We start from the raw sequence: 24710 nt of genomic DNA, 5'->3' as shown, positions 1-24710 counted from the left end.
ACAAACTCTCTCTAAAGAATGAGTCTTAACCAAGAAGAGCTTAAGCTTAGATCCTATACAGAGATGTAACAGTGTTTAAAAAAAAACAAAAACAACTTTCCTTGCTGATGTTACATTTGAATTGTGGATGCCAAACCATTAAAAAAATAGGACACTCACAAGTCTCAAATTTTTACCCCACAGAAGAAAAGGCATATGTGTAATGGAGAATTCAGGAGAACACTACCCTTGACCAAGTTATCTAACTTAACAACAAAGATAGCACACACACATGCCCCTTGATGTAAGATTCTAAGAACACATCATTGGCGAAGTATTCTTGCGAAAAATGTTGATTCTGAATCTAATTATGAAGAAAATATCAGACAAATACAAACTGAGACACAATCTGCAAACCAAGTAGTCTGGACACATCAAAAATATAAGTGTCATAAAAGAAAAGAAAGAAAAGGCTCAGGAACTGTTCTAGACATTAAAGGAGACTAAAAGTAGAACAAGTATATGAAATTCAAGATAAGCCTTGACTAAATCTTGTATGGGTTGGGGTGGGGTTGGGTTGGTGGTTAAGGAGAGGCAGGCTAAGTAATAAAGGACATTTGAAGATAACTGGAGAAATCTGAATATGGACTCAATGTTGGATAGAAGTCAATGTTAACATCAATGTTAAGTTTCCTGAGTTGATAATTACATAATTATATCGTAGCTATATATTATTAAAAGGTTTTGGTTAGGAGACAAAGTATTTAGGCATGAAGTGTTACAATGTCTGCAACTAACTCTCAAATGTGGTTCTGAAAAACTGTGTGTATGAACACACATACACAGAAAGGTAAGGCAAACGTTAAGAAAGCATCAACAATTGGTCTACCAATTCTAGGTAAAGAGTTTATGAGCATTCCTATATTTCTATAGGCTGAAACTTCAAAATAAACAGCTATGGGGAAAAGAATTCATTCTTGAATTTATATATACAACTTTAGAAACACTAATGATAAAAATTCAGAGTAATAACTTCAGACAAACTGATACCCAAGAACACTTTATAGATACTACTTATTTATACATACTATGACACCCAAAATGTCATCCTCATTTCATTCAAAACCTTCACACAGCCCTCTCTAAAATGCAAATTAACTGTCTTCTGTTGGAGGAGAGAGGGTCAAGCCACACCCCAAATTTTTATTAAAAGAACTGGGAAGAAAGGAAAGTGCTAATAGGGTAGAGTCAGAGTCAAATGCTGAATATCTGACAATCCTAGAACTGTGTCACTCAAAATCTTCTGAAGTCTATAAAATCGATTTAAGTTCCTTATTTCTTGATATATCACCAAAGGATAGTGGTGAGGGGATCTTTAAACCTCTACTGTTTCAGCAGCATTAAAATGTGTAGCTCAAGTTTAAAAAATGGTCACCTGTTCAGCAACTGACATCCTCCTATTCGGATCAACATCTCGGCCCTCTAACTTGGCTTTCACTCTCTTCCACACGCTCACTGCATATGAGTTTCTCTCCTGCACAGCTGTGAAGCAATGGAAACGTGTAAGTCAAACCACCACTTCGTATGAATATTTAAGGTATCCTTATTCTGACTAATTACCTTTTCCAGTTTTAGGGTCTCTGACAGCCTTTTTAGGACTACAAGCAACACTCTTGCCAGTTCCTGGAACAGTGCTTGGTGGAGTATCTGCTGATGTAGCTAGATTTTTCTGAACCAGCTTTCTAGCATTCTGTGACATGACATCAGGCTGAGTCTTCTGGCCAGTGTTGCTCCGGACTGCTATAGAGAGAGAGTTGGTAGCTCAATTTACATGTACACAGAAAATGAAGGAGCAGGGCAGTGCTCTCTCAATCGTCAACTACAAATGGACAGCCCTGATACTAGATGTGATTTCACAACCTTAAAGTCCTTATCCCTTAAGGTAAAAACTCTCCTCCTAAAAATATAGCCTAAACAGCTAGATATTCAGGTATCAATTTGTACAGTGATGCTCACGAGTTTGTGTGGCATTAAAAAAACCACAAATATTTTAACTGTCCAACAGTTAATATGGTAAAGTCATAGAATGGCACATTAAATCTTGCTGTTAAGTCATTTTTTAAAAGATTACTTAATAATAGGGAAATTATCTATTTAATATTAAGTGGGAAAAGGCAACAAAAGTTGCATTCACAGAATGATCCAACTTGTATATGTGTGTGCATGCATATAGAGAATTCAACAAATACATAGTGGTTTTACCTCTAATTGGAATGGAACGATAGATTTTCCTATTAATTATTTTTCTGTATTTTCCTAACAGAATATATTTTATAATCATAAAATAAATTATTTAGAGAGTATCTGAACACACAGTATTTTTACTCTCTAACAATAAGTACTTTAAAAATTAAGCCAGAATTTGTTCAGTTTGAGATATGACAAGAGTTTAGGGAAACGCTTTATTTATTTATTTTAAATAATTAATTTTTAAAAATTGGAGTATAGTTATTTATAACGTTGTGTTAGTTTCTGTTGTACAGCAAAGTGAATCAGTTACACATATAGATATATCCACTCTTTTTTAGATTCTATTCCCATATAGGTCATTACGGAGTACTGAGTAGAGTTCCCTGTGCTATACAGTAGGTCCCCACTAGTTATCTACTTTGTATATAGCATTATGTGTATGTCAATCCCAATCTCCCAATTTATCCTTCCTCCCGCTCTCCCGCTTTCTACATTTGTGACTCAATTTGCTTTGTAAATAGGTTCATTAGGGAAACCCTTTAAAAAGGTGATGACTAGAAACATATTAGACACTCATTAAACATCTTAGCATCTATGTGTAGATTATTAACAGGTCAAGATTCAGGTTCTTCTGAAGTAGGGGAGTCTTACCTGCAGCAAAGGATGGCTGATAAGTAGCAGATGACGTTGGACTTGAACATTCATTTGTTGCATCGGTGACTAAGGGTGATGCAAAACTCACTAAATTATTATAGACACTGAAATATAAAATAAAATGGCTCATTTATGAAATGCTTTAGCAAATAGCTACTTATAAATATGAACAAAACTGAAAATAAATTAAATGAATTAAATAAACAAAACTTACTCTACCAGATGTTTTGCTTATATTTTAAATTCAGGCCAGAAGGCATTCTTACCTCTGACTTTGTGTTTTCAGTTCTTTCAAGGTGGGAGTTATTTCCTGGAGCATTTCAACATGTTCTTGACTTCGAACCTGACCCATAGCTTGGACTAATGTAAACAGCACTGTCTGAATGTTGTCTTGCCATGATTTATATTCACCCAAGAACTGCCTAACACTGTTCTCATAGGGAACATCTTCACCATCTGCCAGAGCAGCTTCTTCATCCTAGAATCAGTATGTTAATGATCAAGAAAAATGGTATTTGCTTCAATAATTACTCTTAAAACCATCACCTTCTGGATAACAGGTAATAGGTGTTTTTCAAATACCAATGTGTTTATAATATGCTTATTACAATTTAACTCCTTTTCTACAGGAATCTTGTTTCCAGCACAAATAAAAACTCCAATTAAAAACAAATCCAGGGAATGCCTTGGCGGTCCAGCAGTTAGGACTACACACTTCCACTGCAGGGGGCACGGGTTCGATCCCTGGTGGAGATCCCACAAGCCACGTGATGTGGGGGGGAAAAAAATCCAAAAAGTAAATGATTTACTGTTTTGTGATGATGAAGTAACGCAGCCTTTTCTGGGGATTCAGTTTCCGTACTATCTAGTTTCTGTACGATACTAGAGGGAGGATATTTCATTTATTTTGGGAGCAAGCTATACAATTTTGGGTAGGGAGGTGGAAGAGAGGTTAGAGATCTAAATACTCTGTGAGACTAGGTTCAAGTTTCAGCTCTACTATAAATTATATGACTTTGGATAAATCAATTTCTCTAAGCCCCGGTTTCTCTGTGAACAAAATCAGAATACTACTTATACTTACTACCTGCTTAAAAAAAAATAGTCGATGAAAATACAAATTAACTCAGTGACGAACAAACTGGAAATATGACCTGAGAGAAATTAGGGTTTTTTCTCATTAATAAAACTGTTTGTAATTTTATAAAAGGAGGGAGTAATTATGTGTCAATGGTATTAGTCTTACCTTGGCCATTGCTTTCAGGAGATGTTTGACATCTCCAAGCTGCCGGTTATGACCAGTGAGCACAGTCTTTATATTATCAACCAAATTCTGAATTGTTTCACAGACCGTTTCTATCTGTTGCTCTTTCTCTGTCTGAATTGCTCTCTGAGTAGACATATCCTGGGTCAGTTGTTTGTGTGCTGACAAAAGCCATTCAGAGCTGCCAATAGGATGTTCAAGACTCGTGTCCTAAATAGAATAAGCATTTGTTTGATTTTAAGTATCAGCCAGAATAATATAAGGCTCTTTTCTTCATCATCATCTCAAAAGACATTCGTAACTCAAGCCGTGACACAAAGAACCTCAGTTGCTGAGTCATGAATTAATTATCTACAAAACACTACTTGACAATAATTTAAACAATCTATAAAATACAGACTAAGATTTTTACCTTTTCTGCATACTCATACAGGGCATAAATGTTTAAAGTTTAAAACCTAAGAAAATGTATCTGGAATAACAAAGATGAACCATATCCATGAACCTAAACCCACTGTAAATCACTCTTTCTCACTGTTGTGGCCTCTCCCGTTGTGAAGCACAGGCTCCGGACGCGCAGGCCCAGCGGCCATGGCTCACGGGCCACTTCGCGGCATGTGGGATCTTCCCGGACCAGGGCACGAACCCGTGTCCCCTGCATCGGCAGGCAGACTCTCAACCACTGCGCCACCAGAGAAGCCCTAAATCACTCTTTAAAATGAAACCAGAGGCCACAACAGCGAGAGGCCCGCGTACTGCAAAAAAAAAGAAACCAGAGTCTCGTAATACATAGTCTAAAGCCTTCCCACAAAGTAGAAATGCCGAATTTATCAACTTGATAATCCAGCATTCATCTTCCACTCGCCCTCTGTCTGCTACCCTACTTTCAGTGCATCTGAGTCATTTGCTACACACTGTCTTTCTCCTCCCCTCCGAACCTCCACAGTACTTCCAGTTGTAACTCTGAGAGTTCTTTTCACTTTTTCATTCACTGTATTATTTGTGTAAATAAGTTCCTTGGGGGCTAAAAGCAAGATTTAATCATATACAGTACATGCTCAATAAATGTAAACTAGTGAGTGAATGTATTAAATTGATTTTGAGGGAATACAGTTGGTCTTATTTTAATCACCCAATCTCTTCACTCCCACCAAGATTCAAGACTTACCACTCTCTGTAATAAACGAAGTTCTAACTCAGAGACCGAACTGTTAAACTGTGATGCAAATGAACACATTTGCTGACACCGTTTGATTAGTTCAAATAATGAGGCATCCAGGTTTAAGGCTTCTGCAGTTCTAGTTCGTAAACTTTCAAAATGAATGATATTGCTGCAGAGGAAAGTGACCTGTGAAGATGAAAAAGAAGAGTGGAACCATCACAATGAGGAAGAAATTTGCAATTAATGAAAACAAAAAAATACTACCTTTTGATTTCCAGAATTCAGGACCAGGTCCTGAAAATGTATGAATGTATGACTCTTGTGGGAAACAGACCTACTCCTTATAAAAGCTAAATAAATGAACATTTTTTGGTTGATGCTGTTAAGACTGAGATGGTCAAAAGCACCTAAGTAGAATTAGGTAAATATTATCTTCTGCACGATTGTTTTTTAACTGAAATTTTACTCCATAATAAAACTGTTATCATATTCAGCTGCAATTCGTTCATGCTGTGTCTGAATTCCAATCTGAAATGTTCCCCTTCTGCTTCTACTCCTGCCTAACTTTACCATGAAGATCAGAAAACACTAACTGGATATTTGACAATATTAAGCACATCTTTTAAGGTACAACAATAGTATTGTGACTGTGTTCCTAAATAGTTCTCTCTTTTTTTTTTTTTTTTTTTTTTTTTTGCTGTACGCGGGCCTCTCACTGCTGTGGCCTCTCCCGTTGCGGAGCACAGGCTCCGGACACACAGGCTCCGCGGCCATGGCTCGCGGGCCCAGCCGCTCCGCGGCATGTGGGATCTTCCGGGATAGGGGCACGAACCCGTGTCCCCTGCATCGGCAGGCGGACTCTCAACCACTGCGCCACCAGGGAAGCCCAGTTCTCTCTTTTTTTAAAAAATAAATTTATTTATTTATTTTTGGCTGCGTTGGGTCTTCGTTGCCGAGTATGGGCTTTCTCTAGCTGTGGTGAGCGGGGGCTACTCTTCGTTGCGGTGCACAGGCTTCTCATTGCAGTGGCTTCTTTTGTTGTGGAGCATGGGCTGGTTCTAGGCATGCAGGCTCAGTAGCTGTGGCTCACGGGCTCTAGAGCACAGGCTCAGCAGTTGTGGCGCATGGACTTAGTTGCTCCGCAGCATGTGGGATCTTCCCGGACCAGGGCTCGAACCCGTGTCCCCTGCATTGGCAGGCGGATTCTTAACCACTGCACCACCAGGGAAGTCCCAATAGTTCTCATTTTTATAGATACTTATTGAAATACTTACAGATAAAATGATATAATATTTGGGATTTCCTTAAATATGGGATGTGAAGGAGGAGTAGGAAGTATAGAGGAAATAAAGTAGGGCTTAAGTTGATAATTATTAAATTTTAATAATGGGTATATGGGATATGGGAATCATATTAACCCAATTTTGCACCTGATTAAAAAGCACATAGTAGTTTTTGTTTGTTTGTTTTTTGCTCCCAATCACAACAAAGTTAATCCACAACCTCTGGCAGTACACAAGATCCTAAGACATTTTATTGCCATGTGGAAAAAATAACATTCAAACCTTTATAGTTGCATATAAAGAAAATCTTAGATAAATATGGAATTAAACTCTTTATTTTCTAAGAGGCTGGATCCACCTTATACTTAACTGGGAGGTAATAAGGGTCTAGGGAAATAACTGGCTGTGAGCTCAGTCTAAGGATGCCCTCTCTTTCTCCCCCAAGGCCTATCAGTTCTTCTTCCCAGTGCTGTAAACTAGACGGTGGCTCTCAAGCTACTCCTAATTATCCCACATGTAACTTCCAATCAGTTATATAATCCTGTAACAGGAAACAAAATAGCGCACATGAGTGCCTATACCTGACTTGCTCTTTGGCTCTCTTTAAGGACAAGATTTCTTCTTTCAGCTATTGTTGCTTCAAAATCTTGTAGTACAGGTGTCAGTGCAGGGTTGGCACCACCTGCCCACTTGAGTCGCTGTTCAATACTTGCTTCAAGTGCTGCCAGTTTCTCCTATAAAAGCCAGCAGAATCTCAGTGAAAACAACTCTTCACTTCCTGTCTGTTGAGCATTTTATATAAATACAAGAGATTCAAAAGAAGTAGGATGGGGCATAAGTTAATTAGAAAACATCTTTAACAGAGTGTCACCTTTTGGAATTAATCTTGATTTCACGTTGAATATTTAAGGCTAAACATGTTTTGGATAGGTAAGGATTGGCTTTCAGTTTATTGTCTTAAAATTTGCAGAAAGAAGTTTCATTTTCATTTTTAAATAAAATAGTCCTTAAAACAAAACACCTGCTACACCAAATTCCCACTGCGCTATATGTGCTATCTACAAGAAAATCCATTTATACTTTTGATTGTGAAAGATGAAAGTCAGATTCCCACAAATGCAAAAATTTACAAATAATGGTAAAAATACAGCCAGGTTATCATGACGAGGAAGATTTTATACAACAAAGTTGCTTCATTATTTATTCAACGTTTTGAGCGGAGGAATTCACATTCATAGTCTCTCTCTCGCTCTCGCTCTCCCCTCCATCCCCTATTTCTTTCTCTCACACATATACACTTCTAAAATCAGAAAGGGCATGATGAGTTCATTCTCCTAAATTGAAAACTAGGACTAACATGCTGTAGAGAAAAGGTATTTCAATCTTCAAAGAAGTAAGCTCCAGAAAAATTTTATAAAAAAATTTAAAATTATAAAAGTGATTATACTTGATTTTATACTAATATTAATCTATAAAAAGAACAGAAATATGACAGTTACTACTGAGTGTATGAGATATAGGAATACTCACTATACAGAGATATATAAAGCCATCATCAAACCAGTTTTTCTTATTTAAAAAAGGAAAGTGAGATTAAATATTTTGCTGAAATGACCAAAGAATAGTCAATAAAAATGGTTTGGAAAAATGTTCTGCTGCCTTTGACATCACAAAATTCCATTAACTAACTGCACAATAGAAGTAAGAAACGCCTAAGCTTCTTGGATATTAATAATAAGCCAAATATAACTGCTTTATATACATTTCAGAAAACAAATTTGGTATTCGAGTTTTTCCCATTACCAAGGTCCCCTTATGTATAAAAGCATGGTAATATCAAATTCATTAAAAACTTGAAATATTTAGTATGTCTCTATTCTTGGTTCAAAATATACCACTAAGATTCAGTTACTTTGGAGGGTAAGAAAAAAAGATATAAATTAAAAATAAAAGTGGAAAGGTATTATGTTCCTGTGGCTTAGAAGCCAAGGACAGACTGAACAACAGAGCACTAACACTTCACCACAGTGGAGGTCATTTCTAAAAGTAAGATGTACCAGGCGGAGGATCTGACAAAACACACCTGAACTGTTGCAATTGAAGTTTCAATCTGGCTCAGAGTATGGAGTTTCTTTTTCATGCTGGTTAAGATGGCAGAACGAGGGGGAGGAGTGACCGACATGGCTTGTGGTCTGTTGATAAGGAGATCTTCATGCTGCCACTGTTCAAAGAAAAAGAAATGTAATAAAATAAGCAGGAAAAAGCCCTTTAGATAAACAAGGGAGGGGAGGTATGATTTAGGACTGGGGGAAGAGGGAAAAAACCCAGCTGCAGCAAGGTGGGGTGAGCAGGGAAGAATAACAGAAACACAATAAAAGAATCAACCAGGTGGAAAATTTCCTGAGGTAGAGAATGGCTGATAAATTTCTTGGATCACTGATATGCAACATTTAAATAGTAATTCTGAAGATGTTTCCTAGTCTAAGTAAAAATCTGCTACACAATCCCCCTAAAATATAATCTTCAGTTAAGAGGTTGGAACAGGCAAGGTAGGAGAAGAGTTCCCCAGCACGGAATTAAGCAAGTAACTGAAAGAAGCAATGGCAGCAGTCACAGAAGGAAGAATTCTCCAGAGAACCTACAAGCAACAGAAAGGCATAGGTAACTACTGACAGAGGATTAAGCCATCCTGTATGCTGTAAGGTGGCCCCAGAAGGCCCAAGGGACATTTGGGTTAAAATTTAAAAGTTACATTGTGCTTACAGCTTAAAATGTGTTCAGATGAACAAAACTGGAAGGATTTTGATAATGTTTTCCATATAGTTGTCAATTAAGGGAATAAACTCTAAAATGTATTAAATAATAAAACTTTTCAACATTATATTTTTTAGAAGTAAAATAAATACCAAAAAATCCCAATGCGCTGGAAGGACTGTTAATATATAATAAATGCAACTTCAGAATTTGAATAAATTACTTTTCTTATGAGGTAAGAAAACAGCTAATGATAAAACTGCAAAGAGAAGGAAATACACTGGTTCCATGCCCCACCAATTCCACTCTTGGGAAGTAGCTTCAATATAAATGATACAAAGTAACCAGTGTTTGTGCCAAAACAGATCCCAGGATAATGTAGTCCCCCAATATTACTCCATGAGTGACAACCTGTCTGAAGCTACTGACAATACTGAAGCCTATATTTGAAATAAAGAAAGAAGAAAAATAGCTATAATTTATACCGTGCTTAGTGTCTTACACAAATCATCATTTTTAACCTGCACAGTCATCAACATTTTAGAGAGATACTGTCCCCATTCTACAAGTAAGGAAATCAGACCTTAAAGGAAGTTAAACTTAAGTTCATATACCTGAATCCAAATCCATCTCACTCCCCCAAAGCCTGTCATACTGCCTCTAAACAAACAAGGACAAAAATAGGCTTCTAAAAAACAGTTCCCAGGTGATGACCAATGTATGCACAGAGCTTAGAGAATCAGGGCAACAGAAGTCACTTTAGAAATAATTATGTTAAGACAGTACAGAAGGCATATCCACCTAACGAATAAATTCAACTGTGAGAAATTACATTTACAAGTAATACTTAATGATAACACTAACCATACAACTCTGATGGAAACTAATTCAAAGGACACAAACCATGAACACAAAATGATCTCAACTACGTAAAAGAGAAACAAGGAATAATTGGAAAGACAGCACTGGAATGCTAAAGCATTTCGATGTTTGCTCTGGGCTGGCACAATTCAGGAAGTTTACAATTTTCTCTTCTTTATACTATTCTGTATTAATTCCCCCAGCTTTTCAAATTTCTACATTGAGGAAAAACCCCTTTATAAAGAGAAGTACTAACTTGAAACATGGCGATATGCAACTGAACGCGCTGTAGGCTTGTCTTACAGGAGGAGATGCTCGTCTCCAGCCTGCGCACCAAGTCGTGCTTCTTCCAGGCAGTGTCGTAGGAGCTCGCCAGCACAGTCGCCCTGTTCATGACCAGCTGAGAGAACTTCCCGATCTGGATGTTGTGCTCCACTGCTTTTTTACACAGATCATCAACTGAAACTTTGCTTTCAGCACCAAAATCCTTTGCCTCCACTTGAGCAATAATGTCTACCCCTAGAGCACTGATGAAGCTGCACAGCGTGAGGCCCAAGGCTTGGTTCGGGAGTCCAATCAGGAGCTGCCGCACAAAGTCAGCTGTGAATGCTTTGATCGGTTTGGCCATCTGGTCTTCACTGAAACAAGAGTTTCTAAAAAGGGTTTTCACATTGACAATCTGTACAGGCCCATTTACAGTATTCTGATCTTCAAGTGAACTTGATCCTAAAAAAGGAAATTTTTCTTTCAGTATTTCATGCAACACTAAAATAAGGTAATAATGCTGCTTATTTAAAAACTTGAAGATTACATGAACTTAGTATTTTAATTTAATTTACAATTAAATTAAGCCTACTCTATCCTGTCCCCCTCCAAAGTACTACACAACTAAACCCAGCTTGTCTAAGAGTGAAATATTACCTGACAAAGTTTTAGAAAAGGTACCACAGAGCCTGAAGAACTCCTTAATTGTCTGTAGTCGTTTTAGAAAGAAAATCTCTTCAAGCACCTGTCGGTGATTATCATCATCAAAAAAATTGACTTGGGTGCTCCTGGCTTCCCTTATAATGTCAATCTTTCGCCAAGCTATAGGAATTTCCATCTTATTTAGCTATGTAAATGAAAGAAAAGCAAGTTCACTTCTTCACTCTTCACACACTGAACAACTACTTTCCTACACTTGCATTTATTCATAAAACCAGGTCAATATTTACCTTTTCAACTAATAAGCCAAAAGCAGTCTCAACTTGGGCAAACATGCCATCAAATGCTACCAAAAGCATCTGGCCAGCTGACATTTTTGGTGTTTCATCAACTGAACCATTTCTTGGTTGGATTAATTCACCATATTGAGCATGAAGCATTCTAGAGGAAAAGAAAAGGGAGTTAAAACCCTCGCTGAAGAGTATTAAATTTGGGGGAAAACGTAAGATCAACAAGTCTTACAGCTAGTATGTGGAGTCTAGGGGAAAAGTCTCTGTATGAAGGAAGGAGTGTTATTACCCATCATTAATGTGAGTAAATTTTATGCAAATGTGAGCTATGACATTTTAAAAAGACTATATAAAATATTACAGTCTCACTTTATACACAGAATGTAAAATAATATAAAATGCCAGTATTTTTTTTTTAATGTCGAGAATCACACAGTTCTAACGCTGGTGGACCTATAGCAAAGGTTGTCAAGTATGTTCACACTACTGTCACATGGCAGAGCCAGCTACAGACAGTAAATGGAAATACCTATCCTTTTTGGCATGCTGAGTTTCGAATAATGCATAGTTTGAAGGTAGGTCTTCAGAAATTTGCCTTTCACATTACCATTAAATTAAGAACGTGCGTAGTGTTTATATATCCAAGCACTATTCTAAACATTTTATATAAAAAAGCAAAAATACAATTCCCAGTACCTATGAATACTATCAGTAAAACTAATGTTAACTAGATTTTTAACTTTATCACACACACATAAATAGCTAGAAAACGATTAGGAATTATTAAGAGAATTTAAAATTTAGGCTACCCGAGAAATTTCTAATGGAAAAAGAGCTGCATGATGGTATAAAGTTTTCCTTGAGATTACCAAAAAGTTTCTCTAACACAAGATACACACAGGCTGTAACAGAATCACACATGAAGTCTGTAACCCAATGCATACATGGAAGTAAACATTCCTCCATTTGACAGTAAAGGGAATCTAGATTAGATATTAAGGGAAAATAAAGGCTAAAATTTTGTGAGGAAGAAAAGTGTATAGATTTAGCATCTAAGTTTTAAAATAATGTTAGAAATTTTATGATAAAGCTCTTGTGCAAATAATCTAAATCACTATTTAGCTGACATTTATGTTTATGCTATATTGATTGCAATTATTTTTTAAATTTTATGGTAAAACAACTACAAAGAAACAATAGGAAAATTTTGAATGCAACATAAAAGAAAACATTAAGGAGTTGTTACCCTTACCCTTTTTGGTGAAATAAGGCACCATAAATTAAGAAAAATAAGTTTACATTTTAGATATATACTTCCCTCAGTTTAAGAATGAAAAGGTATTTGCTTCAAAATAACTGGAGCAGTACAATTTAAACAAGATTAAACAGGTGCAAGAAAAACAGAGAGAGATTAACCAGGTACAGATAATTACTGAAGTTGGTAAAATGGAGGTTCATTATACACTATTCTACTTTCTTGTATCTTGGAATTTTCCCATGGGAGGAAGTATGGTGGATCAATTCATTTCTACTCTCTCAATTATACCTTCTGAAGGTAACTGGACATCAGAATGCCAAAGAAAGAGGCCTTGAGTCACAAAGCACAAAGGGTAGGGCTTAGCTTTGGGTACAGTGCAAGCCTGGAGAAACTGCCCAACCTCTACAGGTTCCAAAGTCAAACTGTTACCCTAGATTTAAGAGTCGAGAAATACAATGTTCAATACCTAAAACAAACTTATAAAACTTAAGCTAACTTAAAAGTGTTCATCTGAAATTAGGTGTATACTCCACTAGTTAACTAAACTGGCTCAGATGCTTCCATGGAGTTCCAAGGGCTGGCTTAAAAAGTACCACACTCTACTTTGTGTGTGTGCATATGTATGGTGAAACTACAGCCCTACACACACACACACAAATGAGTGCATGTGTAACTGGTGAAATCTGAGTAAGCTCTGTGGACTGTACCGATGTCAATGTCACGGTGTTGCTACTGTACCATAGGTATGCAAGATGCTACACTGCAGGAGGAATGAAGGGTACACAAGACCTCCCTGCACACTTTTTTTTTTTTAACACAACTTCCTATGAGTCTGTAATTATTTCCAAATAAAAGGGTTTTTTGTTTGTTTGTTTTGGCCCTGCCTCAAGGCTCACAAGGTCTTAGCTCCCAACCAGGGATTGAACCCATGCCCTCAGCACTGAAAGCGCAGAGTCCTAACCACTGGATCACCAGGGAATTCCCCCAAAATAAAAGTTTTTTTTCAAAAGACATTACTTATAAATGCTTATATATATGTATCTGCTCTGAAAATTAAAAGTAAGCTTACAGTAAAATAAGAACTCAAAAAACTTTTATCTGGCTACCCATCTCTTTCACAAGAAAAGAGAACACAGCTTAGCATTCACTTGCCTGGCAACATCGATGTAATGAGCATGTGTTTCTTCCTCAAGTCCCATAGCTGCATTTCTTAAATAGGCTTGAAGAGATTCAACTAGAGTCTGCAGAGGAACACCATCAGTTGTCTGCTCAATAAGACTGTCCAGTTCATGAAGCATACTTTCTAATGTGTATTCTCCTTTCATTAAACATCTCAGTGCTTCTGGAAATATGATTTGCCGGAAATTTGAATTTAATTCCTATAAATATGTGAGAAACATATTTTAATGCTTTCTGAGTTTAGAGAAAGCAACATTAAAAGGGAGGAAGTCAAATCACTTTTTGGACCCAGAGATGAGAAATACAACGTTCAATACCTAAAACTAACTTCTAAAATTTAAGCTAATTTAGAAGCACTCACCTGAAGTGAGGTGTATACACCATTAGCTAAGTGAACTGCCTCCGATGCTTCCATGGGGTTAGGAATGTCTAAGTCTTGTGGCACTAGGTGACACTGCTTCAGTAACTGAACAAGGCATGTGACATTTCCACTCATACTGCAGAGCTCCTCCAAGAACCAGGCTCCATCGCGAGAAGTCAGATCAACCAGCTGCTCTCCAGCACTCGAAGCTGCACCTTCCATCATTAGGTTACGCCTAAAAAATGAGATAAATATTTGTACAGTGAAACTGACTTAGCTAAGCACACATAAATGGGATACCTCAAAATCTGAAAGGAAATAAAGCAGTCTTACACCGAGCAAGACTAATGAAAGAAAAAGGATATCTTAAGTTTGGGATCAAACAAAAGACACATGAACTCTCCATAAGCATCAATGTTCGCAAGACAATGAAATGGTCTCACTATGTGGTCAGCTAACTCACCTTGTGAGGGTACAAAGGGCAGAAATAATAACACTTGCTAGACTCAAAGATCCTTCCTCTCCATTCTCGTGAAGGAAAACTTTGATACAACGTTCAATTTCTTTCAACTGATCTTCACAAACAGGTACGGTGACAGCTTCCTGTTTCAAGCGTTCCACCTGTCTAATAAGACGGCTGTTTATGTCTGTTGCGTACCGCTGCAGGGTCATCTCAGTGGCAGTGATGAACTGACACACTGTTGGGGGTGGCTGGGGCGCATACTGCACTTCGTATCTGTAAACAGAGAAAGAGGTGCTTGTAAAGAAAGTTCACGCCTTACAAAATATGAAAAAAGACAATATGGAATACTGAATTTGATCTTCCAACCTTGAAGAGTAGAAATCATTATTTCCATTTTACAGAAAAGGTCTCGAAAGCGAAAGTAACTTCCTAAGATAACTTGTTAGTGAGCGATAGAATCAATATTTGAATTCAGCTCTCTTTACCCTGATCCAACCATGCTTACACTGGGATACATTTTAATCAATTAGGAAAAACACACTGTCTTTTAAAGGAAAACATGAGCTCAAACCCTCTTAAAACCAAGAGAAAAGTGACTCTGTTCAAATTCCATCTATCAATCATTTCTTTCAGAAAAATAAAATACTATGCAATTAAAAACATGAACACAACTTTGCTTCCAGTCCCAATGAGAAGTAAAGAAAATGGAGAGTGATCAAACTTACTTCCTGTAGAGTTCCTGACAGCGCTCTACTGTGGTGTTACAGATGAGCTCTTCCATCCAGGTTTTCCATTGCTCGATTCGATGTTTCTGAAATATAGCCTTTGGATACTGCAGAGCTACGGTTGCATAGTGGTGCAGCTGCTCCAGACAGCCTCGCAGCACTGAGCGCCTCTGCTGCAGGAGGGTACCGACTTCCCCCTCCAGCTGCTCACACTGGCTGATCAAGTGGGCCTGGCCAGCATTCTGCAGAAAGGCTGTTGCTGGCACATAGCTTGGAGGACCTTTGGGTAACAGATAATTATTGATCACAATGAAACCATTTCAAATCAGCAGTCACTGAAAGGGAGTACAAACCAGAACTCCACACATGAACACAACAACAACAAAACCCACATGCTCACAGGTACATCTAAAATAAGTCAATCCATACCAAGGTCCATTTGTGTGCTTATCTCCTGAAGCAAACTTGCCAGTTGTGTTGCTTCTAAATTATTGAATGCAGCCTGATAATGTGTGATCCACTGTTCAAATTCATTCAGCTTCACCTGGATTGCTTCCTGAACAGCTCTTTGCTGAGTCTGTAGTTGAGTGTGTTCAGAATACCTAATGGAAGGAAAACATTGTGATTGCTCTTCTTTCTTCTGTGGACTTTCATCACCCTGAAAGTACATTCTGCTTACACTTGGACTGCCTGGTAAGCTCCTTTTCAATCTTGAGGGCACTGCTCAAATGTCCTTTCCTTCTCTGGTTTTTCCTGACCCTACAGAGTTCCCTAACTACACTCAGAACATTTTAAATAAAATTCTACCACATTTGCCAGGGTTACGAGTTATTTGAAGTATGGAAGACTGAGACTTGACAGGTCTCCATAATCCCAGCGTCTCTGGCAGTGTTTGGCACTTGTACATTTAACCACCCTTCACTGAGCTGGGCAGCTGCTCTGTGCAAGGTTCATTCACTTAGATCACTTTAGTTTAACGCTCAAAAAAACTCAGCCAAGTAGACAAGATCCACTGTACAAATGAATAACGATTCAGATACAAACTGCAGAGAGAAAACCAAACCCCAGGTTTTCTGAATCCAAGTTCAGTGTTCTAACCACCATGTCCACCATCTCCCATAGTTACTCAAACATTTAAATTAAATATAACAAAGCAGAAAATTTAAGTGAATTCTGCTTTATTAACGCTTTGAAACTGCAGTTCCTGGGAGAGCTTTATTTATCTGAGTTGCTGCAATAATTCTAGTTCAAGTTGACAATGTTTACACAAAAATATGAAAATTATCCTTAATGGCATATCTTTAGAAGTAAGAGTTCAACACTTGTTTTAAACCTGTGTTGCAGAGTATGAGAAGGATGATCCACTCCTTCAGCTCCTTCTAGAAACTCTATTTCTTCCAACAGTTTGCCCTGCAGTTTTTCCACATCTGTTAGTTGCTCTTGCAAGCTCAGGTATTCATCTAAACTGCTGTCCAGCTTGGGAAGTACAACCAGCATCTCGTCCCTATTCTTAAACCAGTTCACCTGTAAAAAGACATTATTAGGAAGATTCTTATATAGGGCTGACTATGAGATATGATGATGTCTGTCAGAAGGATCATGTTAGAAGGACATTCTGCACATGTTACTCTATTAAATCTCAACAAAGCTGGGGTGTGTGTGTGTGATGGCATCACCCATATTTTTAATAAGATAACTAATGTGGGTCAATTCAAACAGCCATAAATGAAGACTCAATTCCACAATAACACGCAGTTACCAAGACGCCACACAAAACAAGATTAGCATCACTGGCTACCACGATATTAAAATCAAGAAGGAGGGAGGCTATCCAAGTAAAGAACACTTAAAATCCTCATTGGTAAACACTTTTCAGTCTATTAAGAAAGGTATAATTTTTTCAAATCATTAACCCACCTCCCATGTGTGAGAGTGATTGTGTCTTTGCATGGGAGCATTTCTTAGTGAAAGATCACAGCAAACTGCGCCTTACTTCGCTGCCATTTCAGTTTTATACACTACAGTCGTATAAAACCAATTTTTAGAAAAAGTTTCACTCTTGGACTTCCCTGGGGGCACAGTGGTTAAGAATCCACCTGCCAATGCAGGGGACACGGGTTCAAGCCCTGGTCCGGGAAGATCCCACATGCCACGGAGCAACTAAGTCCATGCGCCACAACTACTGAGCCTGCGCTCTAGAGCCCACGAGCCACAGCTACTGAGCCCATGTGCCACAACTACTGAAGCCCACGTGCCTAGAGCCCGTTCTCTGCAACAACAGAAGCCACTGCAATGAGAAGCCCGTGCACCGCAACGAAGAGTAGCCCTGCTCGCCGCAACTAGAGAAAGCCCGTGCACAGCAACGAAGACCCAATGCAGCCAAAAATAAATTAATTAATTTAAAAAAAAAAAAAAGAAAAGAAAAAGTTTCACTCAAGTTTTTTTTTTTTTTTTTTTCTTTCAGTATGCGGGCCTCTCGCTGTTGTGGCCTCTCCCGTTGCGGAGCACAGGCTCCGGACGCGCAGGCTCAGCGGCCATGGCTCACGGGCCTAGCCGCTCCGCGGCATGTGGGATCTTCCCGGACCAGGGCACGAACCCGTGTCCCCTGCATCAGCAGGCGGACTCTCAACCACTGCGCCACCAGGGAAGCCCCACTCAAGTTTTTTATGGACATGTTAACTCTTTTTTTTTTGGACGTGCCACTCAACTTGAGGGATCTTAGTTCCCCGACCAGGGCTGGAACCTAGGCCCCGGCAGTGAAAGCGCCGAGTCCTAACCACTGCACTGCCACAGAATTCCCTGGACGTGTTAACTATTTTTTTTTTTTTTTTTAATTTGGTTGCATCAGGTCTTAGTTGTGGCAGGCGGGCTCCTTAGTTGTGGCATGCATGTGGGATCTAGTTCCCAGACCAGGGGTCGAACCTGGGCCCCCTGCATTGGGAGGGCGGAGCCTTAACCACTGTGCCACCAGGGAAGTCCTGGACACGTTAACTATTAACCAAAAGATGACGATGACTTATTATCATTGGCCTCACCTTAATTTCAGCTACTCTCGAAGAAAAAAGGCTGCGAGTGATCTCTCGTTCCATCTCTCTCTTGCTCTGCTTGCTCTCGGCCTGCTGGCCCCCTCCACCATAGACGGCACCAGCAAACCCGGCCTCACCCCCAGCTGTCCAGTCCACCAGGGGGTCATACACAAAGGCCTCTAGCAGCGTCAGCAGAGTCTCTCTGCCACGCCGCATAATGTGTAGAACCTGTTTTCAGAAGACTTTTAATTAAGTTTTGCCACAAGTTTCCTCATTAAAATGTAGTTTTTCATTCCAAAGGATTTGTTGATTTAAACAGGTACACTAAGAGGTGTAAGAGAAAAAAAAACCACATACCTGCTCACATGAAAGCCTAAAAACACCTTCTACTCCAGTTACACCCAGTGCTGTTTCAATGTTCTGTGTCATTCGAAAAGGTACTTTCTCAGGAACTCTAAGGCTTTTACCTTGAAAAGACAAATCATTATATTTTTGTCCTTTCACCAAAATAAATTCGACCCTCATATAAAAAGTCCACTTTAATTTTACCTTTTTCAAAGCAAACATTGTAATCTATGTGAACAACCTCTCCAGTCGTCATATCTATGAGAACATTATCCAGATGTCTATCTCCAAGGCCAATTATATATCCGACCATAGACATGACTGCAGTAGATCTGGCATAAGACTAAAGAAGAGGGGATGGGGGAGCAAGTTAAGCATCATTAGCAAATTTCCTTCCAACATGGACTTTATTCTCTAAAATTTACAAACCTCCATAATCCTACTCCCTTATTTCTAAATAAATAGCTAGCGCTCTGCAGGGACGCTGCACATGGTCACAGAAACCCTGCACTGAGCAGCAGCATACGACACGGGTTGGTCCTACTTAATCACTATCAGAATGCAGGATTTAAAAAAACAGAACAACTATTCTTCAGCCTCTCTAGTTTTTCCCTTTCTAAAGTTTTTATTCTCCTTTTCATTTCATCCATAATCCCCTCCATTCTGCCTTCATACAGTCATGGCTATGCCTCATAAAAATAAATGTAATATAAGATTCAAATGCAGGTCTCAAACTACCAAGTCTGGAGGGAGGCAGGAGGAGGGTGAACAAGACAAGACAGGAAGCAGGCAAAGAAACAATACTACTGATGATAGTCTAAAACAAAACACATACCTGTGTGACTCTCCACCATTCATCAGGGGTGGTGCAAGATGACCAAAGCTCTTTAGCAAGGAGATTTGGGGGCGTGGCCTCCATTAACTCTTCTAATACTGCCTTCATCACATGAAGAGGCCAATCCCGTCGGGACACATCCAGACTAAGTCCAACTGCTTTCAAAGCAGGACTAATTTTACTATAATAAAGTTCACTAGGACGGGGTACAATTCCAGGATTCTGAGGAGTTTGGTAGGAATCTTGGGCCTTTAAAAAAAATTTTTTTAAGGAAAGATCAACTTTGTTTAAATAAGGATAAAGATTACCTTGAATATAAAGTGGTATTTTAAAAACTGGTTTTTCAGCGGAACTCTCTACTTAGCTAGCTAAATCTCATCCATCAAATAGCCAAGTCGTCTGGACTATGCATCTTTCTTACAAATCTACATATCATTTTCTTAATTTGGTATTACTACTTTATTGAAAACTCTGTCTACTGTTATATTTTCTTGAGGTTCAATTCAAGCTCAACATCCAAGTTACATTCTTCTTTGTAACACATAATTCTGTTTAAAATTTATCACTCATTTACTGCACATATTTCATTCTTCACCAATATGACTTAATCAATGTAAAATTAACAACAGATATTCAGAAACACCTTAGACAAAAATTTAAATAGCCCTTCTCTAATTCCACCTCCAATTCACCTCCTCAGTACCTGTTCTGTAGTCTCCTAGGCCTACCTAAAAAAATTTGAAGGCTTTCAAACTCTTGCTCCTTCCCATACCTACCCTACTTAGATTCATTTTATTTGTCTAGATGTTGGAACCTGAAGTTGTGACTGTTTAAAAATTTATCTTCTTATCTGTAGTACTTAGTACTACTCCTGTCATATACACTAAGCACTCAGATACTCAGCTAAAATGAATTCTAAAGAACTGTTCTAAATCATAATAAATTTCACTGGTACAAAATAGGATGCCACAGTGATTAACTCCAAATTTAAAGTTGTGTCTATTCCTTCTTTAACTCTTATAAACTTGGAAAAAACCTCAAGGGCAGTAAGAATAGCAATATGTCACAGAGAACAGACTAATATATATACTTGTTTATTAACATTCAAATAAAGGCACATATTTTAATTTTAATCAACCTTTTGTGCTTGTAAGGCAGCTTCCCGTTGTTGCCATCGTTTGTAAAGACCAAATAAGGGTGTGGCTCCATCCACCCACTGGATTAGGCCTGATCGAGTTCCTAGTGGTGTTACAGAATAGTGTCGAGCATGGAAACGGGGTGTTTCCTGGCGATTGATTGTAGCAAACATAGTATTTACAATAGACAGAAATTGCATTATTCTCTCATCCAGATGTAAATCCTCCAATCCTATGGAAACAAAATTAAAGTAGCTAGAGTAGGTGACCAGATGGGGTGAAGCGCAATGGGATGGGAATGGGACTGGAAACATACCACTTTTTTGTGTTCCTCTCAATTAGCAACAGCAGTCAAGAACTGACAGCCAAAGAAGCACAATGAGAGCATTAGAGAACATTCTATTCAGTCACAAGGTATTAGATACTAGCATTATTAGCTGTACCTCAGTTGCCCTGCTTGTATAAGTTCATAAGCAAGAAGAGAGGAAGCAATGGAAAATCATACCACACAGCCTCCAACCACTTCTAACAAAATACAGGATACTCCAGGCTATTCACGACATATAGATACTCACCTAAAACAATCCTAACACACACACACACACACACACACACAGTGTTAATAATCAGACAAATATTCTTCTTTTAAATCTCACCTTTAAAAAGATAAGGATAGCTCTTCCCATCTGATCCGAGAAAGAGAAGTTTCTTTGGCTTGGTTTTGGTAGGTAAGATTGTGATGGTTCCACCCACACTGTGGATTGTGACAGTGTCTCTGGCTGAGACTTCTCCAGGAAGAGCAATTTCAGTGTTAGTCATGGCAGCCAGCCATGGGCTGATTTCTTCAAGACGCAAGATGTAACTTGCACGTTTCTGTGCTCTCTGTTGCAAACTCAGCATTATCTATATTTAAGATAGGAAAAGTTTACAATACCATTACAACACTTATTTTCTTCTACATTCAATCTGGCTTAAAGATAAATTTAAAATACAAACACCTCCTGTCCAGTTCTTACATTGAATTTGATGTTACACATTTGGGCCATCCTGGGAGGGGAAACACTGGTGTGCTGATATGCTCTAGGTGATTTCTACTTTGTTCAGACCTCTCCCACCTCCTCTGTACAAATATGCAATGAAATCATAGCAGATGGAAAGAAATCACTACTGTGATCACAAAATTCAAGGCTTGTAGCAAATTCCCCACTGTTAAGCTATGTCCAATCAATGCCCAAACAAGTCACTTCAGTCCTTGCAACAGAGCAAGATATATAGCCAGCTATTGGCTGTCAGGTAGACACACCCTTAAGGAAGCCATCTGAAAATGTGGTAACAATTTAGAGCTCTGTCTACTTTAAGTATGCAGAAAAACACACAATCTCTTCTAACAACTCGCAGGAGTGGATCATGTATAGCTGTATCTCTACTTGTAGCTAACTCAATAATCTACACCTGATTTAATGAACACTGGGCTCTGCTTTCATGTGAAAACTTTTAAATCAATCTTTAGCAACATTTGTTCATAAAAGGAAAAAGACAACTGGAAACACCTCAAGTATCCACTGACAGGACAAAGGATAAACTGTGGTACTGTCCCATAATCTATCAATGTTCAGCTGTATATAAAATATGGATGACATTAAAAAAAAACAAGAACAAAAACCTAATGCTGATCCATCAATTATGGAAGTGGTAAACACATGCATGTACATACAATATAATCTCATTTATATGAAGTTCAAAAACAGGAGAAGCTAAACAATATACCATTTAGAAATGTATCAATAAAAACTGTTTTTTTTAAAGTAAGTAATGATTAATTCAAAATTCAGAGCAGTGGTTGTGGAAAGGGAGATATAATTATGGAGGGACATAGGACTTCTAAAATTTTTCTCTGTGACTTATTTCACACACACACACAGGTTTTTTAAAAAGTATTCCCCCTGGGAAGGGGGTGGGGGTGGGGGAAGGACTGGGATCAGCAGATACAAACTAGTATACATAGGATGGATGAACAACAAGGCCCTACCATATAGCACCGGGAACTATATTCAATATCCTGGGATAAACCATAATGGAAAAGGATATGAAAAAGAATGTAAATCTATATATATAAAAGAGTCACTATGATGTACATCAGAAAGTAACGCCACATTATAAATCAACTATACTTCAATTTTAAAAAAAAGTATTCTCCCTGTCTCCTCCTCTGGATTTCTTGGTTGACTTACTGAGAAGAACACAAAGAAGCAAGAAACTACTGCTGAAACACGAGAAAACAAGTTTTGGCTAGGCCACACATAATAAACTTCATCCTTCATGTTAGTGCTCGTATCTTGTGCTTCTAAGGCATTTCCCCTGAAGTTAGAGCATTTCCTCTAGTTTCCTCTACTTTGCATTTACTAGTTAAAGTCAGGTGTGTTTTCTGTCTCTACACTGTATCTTTTAATAGTTTTTTCATTACTAAAGTTAAGGAAATCAGTTAAGAGCAATATAGGAAAGGGATAGGGAAAGAAGGGATAAGAAAAAAAGCTACAAGGTAGCTTAAATAGGCTCCCCCTGGGCTTCCCTGGTGGCGCAGTGGTTAAGAATCCTCCTGCCAATGCAGGGGACATGGGTTCGAGCCCTGGTCAGGGGAGATCCCACGTGCCGCGGAGCAACTAAGCCCATGTGCCACAACTACTGAGCCTGCGCTCTAAAGCCCGTGAGCCACAACTACTGAGCCCACGTGCCACAACTACTGAAGCCCACGTGCCTAGAGCCCGTGCTCTGCAACAAGAGAAGCCACTGCAATGAGTAGCCCGCGCACCACAACGAAGACCCAACACAGTCAAAAATAAAATAAGTAAATTTAAAATAAATAAATAAACAGGCTCCCCCAACTAGTGGTGCTATTGCTGAAACAGATGAAAACCAAAGAACATACAGAATTAAGGGGACCAAAACATAAAAGATAAGGATTCTCAAGTATTTAAATACACTTATCATCCCTCAAACAGGCTATGCAGAATTGCTGTCAAAGAATTCCTTATAAAAACTGATGTTGTTACATGTGAATATTGTCTGTTAGAAATACTGAACACCACTCCACCAAGAAAAACTACATAGGTCCAAGATTAAATTTCTTAATCTTTTATGAGAAGAATATAGCAGGCAGTCAGTATTTAGCTCAAGGCCACAGCTCCTTCCCTAATTTCTTACAGTACATTCTTCCCTGGTATAAACCCTCAGTAGATTAAAGTTTGCCACCCTAGGCCCACTCACCCTCAAATTTTTAAAAATGAAGAAAACACCTTTCTCTATATTCTTTACATGCAACTGACCACTGGCTGCCTTCCATGGGCTTAGAAAGTTCTCTTGTGTTCAAAGTAAAAAGAGTCCCCTTACTTAAATTTTTCATCTCAGGGAATTTCCTATTTCAGTAGCATTCTTGAGATTTTTCTGTACCTCTTTAAATGGAATCCAGCTGCTTCCAGGCTTTGCAGGGTTTGATGGTGTCTTCAGTTTTTCTAGGGCATTTTCTATTGCATCACCGTAGTTATCCTGAAACCACTTTTCATGAGGTGTTTCTGCAGGGGCCGCCGTGATGCTCCTCACATGCTCCAAAGCAAACACAATGGGCTTCATCAAAGCCGTGTGCTTCTCCCGCATGATTGCAATTTTCTCTTCTCTGACCAGAAAGACGTAAAGTGTTCAATACAAACAGGGAACAATTTAATTGTCACGTGTAAGTAAACAGTATCAACGAATAGTCAAAATAAGGTAATAAAATATTAGCAAAGTAACTGACTAAAAACAGCATTGCAAAAAATCCAGCATATAAAAGAGGCGCCTTCTCTTTTCAACAAGTGGTGCTGGGAAAGCTGGATATCTGCTTACAAAAGAATGAAGCTGAACTCTTACCTTTTACTATATGTCAAAAAATAAGTCAAGATGGATCAAAGACCTTAACATAAAAGCT

General features: G+C 38.5%; 1 protein-coding gene across 2 annotated transcripts in view; it reads right to left on the bottom strand.

Annotated features, from left to right (window-relative positions):
* The window catches only part of SMG1 (SMG1 nonsense mediated mRNA decay associated PI3K related kinase), a 95999-nt gene that overhangs the window by 5520 nt on the left and 65769 nt on the right, over positions 1–24710 (bottom strand). For both annotated transcript variants that reach the window (XM_081255521.1, XM_081255520.1), the window contains 24 exons: positions 24197–24419; positions 21406–21652; positions 20752–20981; positions 19614–19862; positions 18983–19121; positions 18791–18900; positions 18443–18661; positions 16741–16931; positions 15837–16009; positions 15408–15687; positions 14683–14955; positions 14220–14454; positions 13832–14058; positions 11422–11572; positions 11129–11318; positions 10464–10933; positions 8676–8813; positions 7174–7326; positions 5316–5495; positions 4130–4357; positions 3150–3361; positions 2881–2987; positions 1600–1779; positions 1415–1521 (listed from right to left, as the gene is read on the bottom strand). In XM_081255521.1, the coding sequence (XP_081111647.1) occupies positions 1415–1521; positions 1600–1779; positions 2881–2987; positions 3150–3361; positions 4130–4357; positions 5316–5495; positions 7174–7326; positions 8676–8813; positions 10464–10933; positions 11129–11318; positions 11422–11572; positions 13832–14058; positions 14220–14454; positions 14683–14955; positions 15408–15687; positions 15837–16009; positions 16741–16931; positions 18443–18661; positions 18791–18900; positions 18983–19121; positions 19614–19862; positions 20752–20981; positions 21406–21652; positions 24197–24419 (4912 nt within the window). The remainder of the gene's footprint in view (positions 1–1414; positions 1522–1599; positions 1780–2880; positions 2988–3149; positions 3362–4129; positions 4358–5315; positions 5496–7173; positions 7327–8675; positions 8814–10463; positions 10934–11128; positions 11319–11421; positions 11573–13831; positions 14059–14219; positions 14455–14682; positions 14956–15407; positions 15688–15836; positions 16010–16740; positions 16932–18442; positions 18662–18790; positions 18901–18982; positions 19122–19613; positions 19863–20751; positions 20982–21405; positions 21653–24196; positions 24420–24710) is intronic.

This window comes from Mesoplodon bidens, assembly GCF_964165515.1.
Source record: "Mesoplodon bidens genome assembly, chromosome: 15".
NCBI classification, from domain to species: Eukaryota; Metazoa; Chordata; class Mammalia; order Artiodactyla; family Ziphiidae; genus Mesoplodon; species Mesoplodon bidens.
The sequence above is the reverse complement of the archived record's forward strand: the minus strand, read 5'-3'. Positions and strand labels throughout refer to the sequence as shown.